The 9,943-nt window shown below is 42.3% G+C and overlaps 1 protein-coding gene across 1 annotated transcript; it reads left to right on the plus strand.

The window, feature by feature from the left end:
* Nucleotides 1-394: 394 nt before the first annotated feature.
* Nucleotides 395-7,561, plus strand: rdh8a (retinol dehydrogenase 8a). The gene is made up of 6 exons (XM_041061697.1): nucleotides 395-780; nucleotides 3,140-3,301; nucleotides 4,307-4,486; nucleotides 4,951-5,044; nucleotides 5,142-5,325; nucleotides 5,482-7,561. The coding sequence occupies exons 1-6, from the start codon at nucleotides 675-677 to the stop codon at nucleotides 5,707-5,709; spliced, it is 954 nt and encodes a 317-aa protein (XP_040917631.1). The 5' UTR covers nucleotides 395-674; the 3' UTR covers nucleotides 5,710-7,561.
* The last annotated feature ends 2,382 nt before the right edge of the window (nucleotides 7,562-9,943 follow it).

A 9,943-nucleotide genomic window follows, 5' to 3' on the forward strand; every position in this document is an offset into this window, starting at 1 on the left:
AAAGTTAAGGTAAGCTTGAGATAACATGTTTAACATGGTAATATGTGTGATTTTTATAGAGCTCAAATGGTCAGCCCAAATATTTAAGCACTTTTAATTGTGTTAAATTTTTATCAACGAATTGAACGAAATTAAATAATACTTTTAAAAAAAATAATATCAAATAATTTTTAAAAAGTCTAAATAAAAGTGGGGGCAGGTTACCATCAGTAATATATCATGGTAAAACTATAAGTCCTGTTGAGAATATTAATTGCAACACTGGACCAGAAATAACATTAGGTATCACAAATCACTACTTGTATACTGTATAGTATGGTTATTTGTTGTTAGGGTCACCAGCTCAGAAATCAAAATAAGCACTGCCCCCTCTACGACACGCACGTGCGCGCATGCACGGCCACACACATTTTGAAGGAATTAACTTCATTTTCAGGGCAGGCGGCACCAATCAAGTTTAAAAAAAAACTTGTCTGCAAGGGGTGTTTGCGATACCACGTCTTTATTTGGTTGCTGATTTTATTGAACATGTGACTGAATTAGACGCTCACATGGCTGCCGTGGCTGCATGATCCGCTTTAGTTTTTTAAAAGTCCGGTGATCGGTAGCTCCCTCGGCAGCGACCATCCGGAGCAGAGGACCGCTGAAAAACACAGCGCCTACCCGGACAAATCATGGCGAACAGCGGGCAGAAAGTTGTGCTGATCACCGGCTGCTCCTCCGGCATCGGGTTACGAATCGCCGTCACGCTGGCCAAAGATGAAAAGAAGCGTTACCATGGTAAATGCGCTTTCTTCTACATTGTTTCTTCGATCGAACCTATTAGTAGCAAGCCTATAGTAGTGTGGTTCGCCTGAGAAACCATTCCGTGTTTACTTTTTCCTGCAAAGCTCTGCTATTGCACCAAGCCTCCTTTACGCACAAAGTTCGGTTGAGTTTCATGCGCAACGCTCCGTCTTAACGCAAATAAGTGATTTCGTGTGGTGTCCATTGAAATAGCCAACCCTAGTGATATCGGATCCATATCCTTTTGTAAGGACTGTGATTCAGTCGCTCCTTTGGTGCAACTATTATCATTTGAAAGCGCAGTTTCCAGGGTAGGGCTCTGCAAGGATGCCGCTTGCCAGGCGGAATCATAAAAGGAGTCTTGTCAGTTCTCTTTCAAGTGACTTCTCCAGCACAAAGCCCCCTTTTATTGCAGTGAATTGTAGACCGCCTGCTCCGGTTTAGTGCCGTGTCTAATGTGCCTATAGTTCCCTCACTGGAGCGAGTGTTGAAAGGGGGACAAAGTTTGAGACCTGTACAAGCAGGGTTCACTCTAAAGCAAGGGCCTTGTTTGAAGTCTTCATTGGTGCACAGTGGAGTTAGGGTGTCCCACTTTAACATTGTTGGTCTGTGCGTCTCCTCTCCAGCTTCTCAGCCATCATTAATGTCACTCTAAGAATTGGAGATCCAAAACCTTTTCATGTCATGGAGCCTCAGAGGGAATTACATTAAACCACCTTCCTACCCCCACCCCTGTTGGCAGGAGTTTGCTTTCAAGACCCCCCTGTGACAAGATTTTGTTGTTAGATGTGACTTCATGCAGAATTACATAATTGGCTGCCTGCAGTCAGTGAGTTAATAGTGTAACCTTTTTTTTTACCATAGTTATCTTAAAAATTCTCTAATTAAAGTCTTTCAGCTTGTTTTCTACTTCAGGAACAACTGTGCAAGGGTTAGTTAAAGTTTCATTTTTTCTTTGAGGGCCTCTAGTATCTCACGGTCTTATTACAGTGAAATAGATGAGCAAAACAAAAGCGATTAACTGCTCCCTCAACTCTGGTTTGAGCAGATTTTTTTTCACATTGTGACCTGCTTTCAATAAGGCCACCTCTGAGCAATGAAGCTGATTTGCTCTTTTCCCAGGGTTTTAGGAAATCCAACAGAGATTAAATATTACATTGTGCATAAAGTAATAATTAGTTGCAGTAACATGCTCCAAACTCAGACAAACCCCAAAAAGACCTCTGTGTGTGTATAACGCAATGTGGTTCATTCAAGAATGTTTAAGCTGCCCAAGAGTAATTCCTGCAGGAGCCAGAGGAACAATGGATCTCTTGTTCTCTTCTCTACCAATAAGTAAATCTCTTTGTTGCTTCATGGACACCCAGGTCTCAAATCATAAGATTAGACTTAATTAGACTTCACGAGACATCATTAATGCACAGTGTGTATTTGACTGCTTGCAAAGACAAGTTTCAGGGTACTTTGAAAGCAAAATTCTCAAAAAATGAGCCTAGTTTCATTATGATAGATCATAATGAAACTAGGTTGCTGAGTTTGCACAGAAATTTAAAACCACAACAGTCTAGAAATACCTCTTTTACTTTTATATATGTCTTTGTTCAGACAAGAATCAGGTGAGTGTTTGCCTTTATCTGTCAAGGACAACAGGTAGATTTAGATGAGTGTGTGAACAGGAGGTTGTTTACTCCTACTGATTGCCATTGTGAAACAGCACTGTCTCTCTTTTCTCTGCTAGATAACGTCAATCAGCAAAGTGTAACCAGAAAACACAACGTGGAAGAAACCGTGAAAGCCAAGTCAACTCTGTGCTGATAGCTGCTGTCACTGGCCATGATAGATTCGTGTGCTGTGTGTAGGTTAATGTTGCCCAGTGTGTAAAGTTCAGAGGAAATCAATTCTGTGTTCTGTAAACTGAGAGGCGTGGTCTTTTCTAGGAACTCTGACCCTCAGATCTGATTCTGTCAACTGAGAGTGTTTGCGTGTTCTTGCTTGTGTGTGCGTGTGTGTGTGTTAAGGGAGTGGTTTAGTGGTGGCCTCACAGAGCACATCATAGGTTTCACAGGTGTGATAATGAATAAGGGGGAATAAGGGATTTTTCAACTATAGAAAATAATAATTTCTGATTTCCTTAGTTGATTCCCTATCAAGTGACGAATTGTGAAAGTACAGAATGTAAAATGTAAAATAATGTACAAAAATTGACTGAAATAAAAAGGCATCTCAGTGCTGATGGCTTGGAGTGCTCCACACATTCCTAAGCATGTCTTTGCAGTTGCAAAGACATTTTTGCATTGAAGCCACATCATACAAGTTTAATAATACTTCCCACTTCTTTGTCTCTCCCTATCAGTCATTGCCACCATGCGTGACCTGAAGAAGAAGGACAAGCTAGTGGAGGCAGCTGGAGATGCATATGGCAAGACCTTGATGTTGCTTCCACTAGATGTGTGCAGTGATGAGTCAGTCAAGCAGTGCATCAACAATGTTAAGGATCGTCATATTGATATCCTGAGTGAGTGGGACACACCTGAAACTTGGCCTGCATTTCTCATTTACGTTTTTTTTTTTTTTTTTTTTTTTTTTTACCTGTCCCCTGTGTGGATAAATGTGTGTAAAAGTGTTTCATATATTGTATTTTTTGTTGATAAGTAGTTTTAGGATATAACCTGAAATCATTATGTAATGTACCATGTGACCTAACTCAGTTTCTTAGCTGTGTGTTGGAATGATCACCAAATGCACAGAACACCAACCGTCAGTCCACCCCTCTATAGTAAACTGTAGTAGTGTCATATTTTTGAGCCTGTCGAGTGAAAAGGCAAAATACCATAGTACAGTGTAATAACTGTAATAATACAACTTTGGGACAAAGGTTTTGAAGATTTGTAACTGAAATGTCTTGAAGCTTTGGTCGCTCTCCATTGGACAAATAGCTTATGCACCCAAAAAAAAAAAGGACTACCATTCTAATCCCCATACATACACCATACTACCCCTGCAGCTGCATTTTCCCACATGTATTTTTAAACCCACAAATCTCAGCAGATGGTAGGGGTCAATCACTCGATGAAAACCCTTAAGTCGTTTAATGTAATGGAAGCTGTAAAATTATTTGTAACCAGATTAATAACTCATGAGTAGGTGACTCTTTCAATTCTGGGGTTTAAACCTTTAGTCTGGATTAACGTCCTATTTATAAACCTTTCTCCATCTCACTCTAAATCCAACATTGCATCCCCCTTCACCTAATTACTCAAGACCCAGAGGCCCTTGGACATGGAATGGTGTTACATCACACCTCTGTGTGGTTGTCACACACTGACATCTGGTGGCAATATCAAGTAATACCATCTCTAATGTGTGTCTGCATGTAGTAAGGTCAAGTGAACAGAATAAACTGTGCAGTTATGAGTTCATATCAAGCCGACAGTATCTTAACAGTTTTAAAAGTTTTGTTAATTACAATGTTAGCGATACAAACACTGTGTCATCTGCGTGTCTGTGTGTTTCCTGTCAGTCAACAATGCAGGTGTGGGCTTGCTTGGACCGGTGGAAAGCATCAGCATCGACGAGATGAAAAGAGTGTTTGAGACCAACTTCTTTGGTGTGGTCCGCATGATTAAAGAAGTGATGCCAGACATGAAGAAGAGGCGTTCAGGACACATTGTAGTCATGAGCAGTGTCATGGGTCTTCAGGGTATGATCTGGGTGTAATTACCAATACGTGTGAAAATCTGTTATGCAGTTAAGTTTGATACAAGAATACAGGAAAAGATACTTACAATTCCAAGTTTGTTTATTGTTTAACGGGCCTGCTGACGTGACTACAAATATTGCTATTTGTAGTCAGCAATTGCAAAGAATTTTTAGTTTGTTTTAACTTGTCTGAAGTGCCAGGTGGGTGGGGTTTACCAGAACAAGTCAGTGTATCTGATAAATTGTCAATCACATGCAAGTAAGCAAAACCGACTTTCACATTCTGTCTGGCACTTGTGTTGTCCTCTTTGACTGTCATCTTTTACTTTGAATCAAGTACTGTAGGTCTGTCTGTGTAAATAATGTTTCACTGATGTCTACTGATAATTAACACTGTACAATCTGATAATACAGTGCTGTTGTCCTTGATCCCCCTGTTTTTGTTTTGTTTTTTTCTTGGATCAGGAGTGGTGTTCAATGATGTTTACACCGCCTCTAAGTTTGCCATGGAAGGGTTCTGTGAGAGTATGGCTGTGCAACTGATGAAGTTCAATATCCGGTAGATTATCCTCTTTCCTCTGCTCTTCCCTCACATCTGTCTTTAGTTTGTATTGTACGTGCTCCTCACGAGCCTTTCTGTATCTGACTCCCCTCAGGTTGTCTATGATTGAGCCTGGCCCCGTGCACACTGAGTTTGAGACAAAGATGATGGAGGATGTGGCTAAGATGGAGTATCCAGGAGTAGACGCAGACACAGTTCGCTATTTTAAAGATGTTTACCTGCCATCATCCATAGATATTTTTGAAGCCATGGGCCAGACACCAGAGGACATAGCCAAAGTAAGGGAACATTTTTCTAACTCGCATTTTAATGAATCTATTCCAAGATTCAAGAATCAGTGTTGTGTTTCTCTGATCACTAACTGCTACAAACATTCAAGCTGCCTACACAATAATGGAATAAGTCAAAACCTCTTTTGTTTCTCATCTCTCCAGTGCACTAAAAAGGTTATTGAGTCAAGCAGCCCTCGCTTTAGGAATCTGACCAACAGCCTCTACACACCCATTGTGGCCTTAAAGTATGCAGATGAAACCGGCGGCCTGTCTGTCAACACCTTCTACAACCTGCTCTTCAATTTCGGCCCTCTCATGCACATAACCATGAGCATCCTTAAGTGCCTGACATGCAGCTGCCTGCGCAGACGCACAATCTCACCCAACTGAAGAGGGTGTCCAGTCCTGCCCTCTACACTTACCCTCACATTTTGTTGACCCCAACCAGTTCCTCTGTGCTTTCTCCTGAGGGTTTGGGCCAAGCAGGTAGACTAGAACCAGCGACCTGGAGGTGCCTTTTAGATCAAAGACACCACCATGATAACATAAAGACAACATGCACAATTGCACAAGTTTGTCACAGAGATGTTGTATGCAGGATGACCTCATGTATTCTCACAGAAACGTGCATACACAAAAACACAGAAGTGCAAACAGCATACACGTTGGATTATTGTACATACATATTATAAAGAGAAGGCCACGCCTTAGTCATTGCTACATGGGAGGAACTGAACAGAGATAAGTGGTTAGATGTCTATTTTGTTTGAAAGAGAACACATATACAGAACATAAGATACAAGTCCCATGGACAGACCACAAAGCACAAAAAAATGAACTCAGAGAGAGAAACAATAAAATTATAGAGAATTAACAATGCTGTAACTCGTAGCCTAGATAACTGTACACTCAGGCTCACCAGAGTTATAACATCTAAGACAGAGTCAGAAAGAATATATCTGCTTTTATTGTTGTTGTGCCCTTAATTTCATGTTTGCAGTAACATAGTGTTCTCATGGTCATAACTGCTGTTGAATCGTATTTTTAATCTTCTTTTGATAAACTGAATGTTTTTGGTTTTTAAAGGTTTGTGAAGGGGTGGGTCAGATATTTTTAATCTAGCAACTTGATTTAGAAATAAACAAAATCCTGATTTACTCTCAAAAGTATAGTTTTTGTTTTGTCAAAAAACAAAAATATCAATTTCAAAATGTGTACTTTGACCAACAATTCTTATTGATACTGATAGGTTTTCTCACTGTCTGCAGGACTCCTTGGGCACCAAGAGGGGGTGGTATTTCACTGTTTTTTTCCCTGGTGGCCAACCTGTGGATTTCACAGGATTAGAAGCAAGCAGTGTTGGAGCGTAGTGTAAAGGAATTTGTCCTCAGTGGCCTGAGATAGACAAGTGCAATAGGACAGATTTGTTAAAATCTTTTCTGACTATACAGTGTTGCAGACATGGCCAATCATGTTTTTTGTTGTTGTTTTTTTGTTATAGACAACATAAATTCATACTGATAATTAAGAAACTTAAATTGGTAAGACATATATTGATGGGACCATAGTCAGGTAAAGACATATATAAGACCTTTTGCAAAACACATAAATATGCATTTTTGTCAGTGTGCATGTCTGTGCACATATGCACACATTAGCATGTGTTTGCATGCATGCGTGTGTGTGTGAATGTGTTGTATGAGCATGTCTATGGGCCAAGTTAGTGATCTGTTGATGGATATAAAGAGGTCATGGCCTGCTCCCCATCAAAACCCCTCCCTTGAACCCCCACCCCTCTCACACACACACCCTGCTTTGTGCCGTGTGAGAGAATGTGACCTGGTTCCCATCCCTGAGGAGGGGTGAACCCTAATGACGGCCTCCTCAGACACATTGCGCAGCCCTGAGCCTCCCTCTCCAGCTGGCCCCCTTAGCCCATCGGGCCAGGACCCCCTGGTCCACACTGGGAGAGGACTGAGGTCTGGCTTGGAGCCTGAGTTTGCCCAGTGTCCACACCCTGTCCCATCCCATCCTGCCATGCCCCACTGTGTCCTGGTGAGTAACATTCACCTGGTCTGAATGAATTTAGCTCATCATCAGAAGACAGTGCAACACGTCGTGGACCTGTAGTTTCTGTGCAATGTACAATGAGCGCAGCGCCTCAGCTCTGTGTATGTGTCTTCATCAGAGGCGACAGCTCCACACAATGGAACAAAGACGCTGTCAATCACAATCAAATGGGTGTGTGCAGGGGGTGGAGGGGAAGGGGGTTAGGGGATCTGAGGAGGTCGGAGGAGGAGTCTGTGTGTCCTGAATGTTCAGGGGGGGATGCCAAGACCCAATGTGGGACGCTGAAGGCTAAGGGCAGGGGGTGGCTGGGGGGTGGGGGGCAGTAAGGGGTGGGGGTGTGTCGCATTTGGGAAAATGAGAATTGGGGTGCCCAGGCCTCAATAGAAGACCTGTTTACTAATTGAATGAACCCAGGAGTTACAGAAAAGTCTCATTAAACAAGAGGTCTTATCAAGCCATTGTTATGTACCTTTGTTTCACAATCAGGAACGTAATAGCAGTATAATGAGGGCAGCGTGATGTGGTTAGGTCTCCCCTTAATTGTATCCCTGTCACAATTACTGAGCCACTAAACATACATTAGCTCTTCCTGCATGCAGCCTTGCTGTGTACTAGCTAGCATGTCACTTGCATTTTTGGACAGTGAATATGTAGAGAGAAGGAAAAAAGGAAAACCTCAATAGTTATGTTTGGCATGTTAGCAGAATGTATGCTTTGCATTTGCAGTCTGTCTGACTTCTCTGTTGCTGGATCATTGCTGGTTCATTTTACCATACACATCCTCCTTTCTATGTCATCACCGCCAGAGAACCACACCTAAGCCTGACTCAGACTGTGATGAGATAGGCTAAGGAGTAAGATCAAAAACAAAAGGGAGCTGCAGATGTCTGAAAACTGTGAGACAGACAAGAAGAAGGTGCAAAAGAAATAGAGGAAGCGAAAAAATCGAGAGAGGTCTGAGAGCTGTGGGGTGCAAGCATTATGTGGAGCTAATGTCTAGACAGGGTGCTTCAGCCTGATCCCAGGTCAGGATGGATCTAATTCAGGCTCCACTTATCTGTTTCTGTTATTGCTTCCCTTGCTATAAAGGATCCATTTTAAATAATTTTGAAGAGTGACAGAGAATGGCAAACAGAATCACCATATGACCTGATGTGTGGATCAGAAATATATCCAAAGCATAACAAGACAGATGACAGCTGAAAAACAAGGTGGAGGTCAGCCACCATTTAACAAGGCTGTATGTGGCTGGAGATGTAGCCACATGGGACATATTACCATCCATAGAGCTGATTTGGGAGCTGAGGGGAGCTATCAATCTCTATATACTCAAAACAGGAGAAGCCCAAGTTGCCCTGTGGCTGGCCTGTGGCTGCCGGGTCCAACAGGGCAGCAGAGGCCACCGGGGAGAAACAAATACACAACCTCTATCTCGCCTCCCTCCCTCTCTGTCTATTCCCTTTCTCTTTCCTTCTCACTCTCTTTCTGTCTCTCTGAGGCCCACTGTCTGTCTGCCCTCTCCTCCTTCCATCTCCATAACTCCGCTGTGCAGTGACCTCTCACAGACCCAACGTGGGTCACTTGTTTATTCACACACGGAAAGAGAGGGGGGGGGGGGGGGGGGGGTCATCATCTCTCATTCTGAGTAGAGCTGCTTGTTTGCAAGGCCATTCAGGACCATTTGGAGGTCGGAACATAAATCAAAAGAATCTTGGCTATTGCCAGCCAGTCATACACATTGTTTTACAGACACAGAACCACTATTGTCACTATCGTTACAACATTAGCGTTTTCCCCTTTCCCTAATGCTCTTCCAGCACATAAACAATCCACAGGAATTTCCAGACTGGGCCTCAGTTTGCCCACTACCGTATTGTTGCGTTCCGCTCTGTTCACTCTTTCAAAACTACCAGTTCCAGTGACTGTGAAACTGTGTGATTAGAGGATTCAATCTGTGTACAAGGATTACAATTCTCAAACAAGAGGTTGATGGGTGATTGTGCTGGGCTTAGAAATGATGTAATCTGAACTGTGGTAACATGATCCTCTTGTTTTTATTGTGGACAATGAGGTAAGATTGGTGTAATATTCCACAAGAGGAGTCTGACTGGAAAGCCGCTGACATGAATGCACAGATTTCTGTCAAAACCTGAAACTCCTGTGGGCAGGACAGGCCAAGGGGCATGATAGAGATCAAAAAGCAAAACAAACAAGAAAACAGTTAAACAGATGAGGAGAAAACAACACAGACATTGCACTGGTTCACTCAATGTATGTTAAGTGGGCATGCCCACACACAAATCGCACTTTTCTCACCATTCTGTGCACTCACATTTCTTCCTCTAACATATCATCTTTCCTTTGGTTTCTAACCTCTTCCACCATGGATCAGTTGTTTCTCTCATTCAATGCTGTAATTAGATGTCTGGGAATCTGGTGCGGAGAAGCATTTATATTTTTAATTTACAGAAAAATAACGATATGCTTTGCTCTCTGGTGTGACCGACACCGAGGAAGGAATATTTTCAACCCAGAGATGATAATCCTTTTAATT

The sequence above is a fragment of the Toxotes jaculatrix genome, chromosome 18, assembly GCF_017976425.1.
Source record: "Toxotes jaculatrix isolate fToxJac2 chromosome 18, fToxJac2.pri, whole genome shotgun sequence".
NCBI lineage: Eukaryota > Metazoa > Chordata > Actinopteri > Toxotidae > Toxotes > Toxotes jaculatrix.

Coding starts and splice junctions, on each gene's coding strand:
- rdh8a (XM_041061697.1), top strand. CDS start 675: ATGGCGAACAGCGGGCAGAAAGTTGTGCTGATCACCGGCTGCTCCTCC. Junction 5,045..5,141: donor CTGATGAAGTTCAATATCCG/GTAGATTATCCT, acceptor GACTCCCCTCAG/GTTGTCTATGATTGAGCCTG. Junction 5,326..5,481: donor CACCAGAGGACATAGCCAAA/GTAAGGGAACAT, acceptor TCATCTCTCCAG/TGCACTAAAAAGGTTATTGA.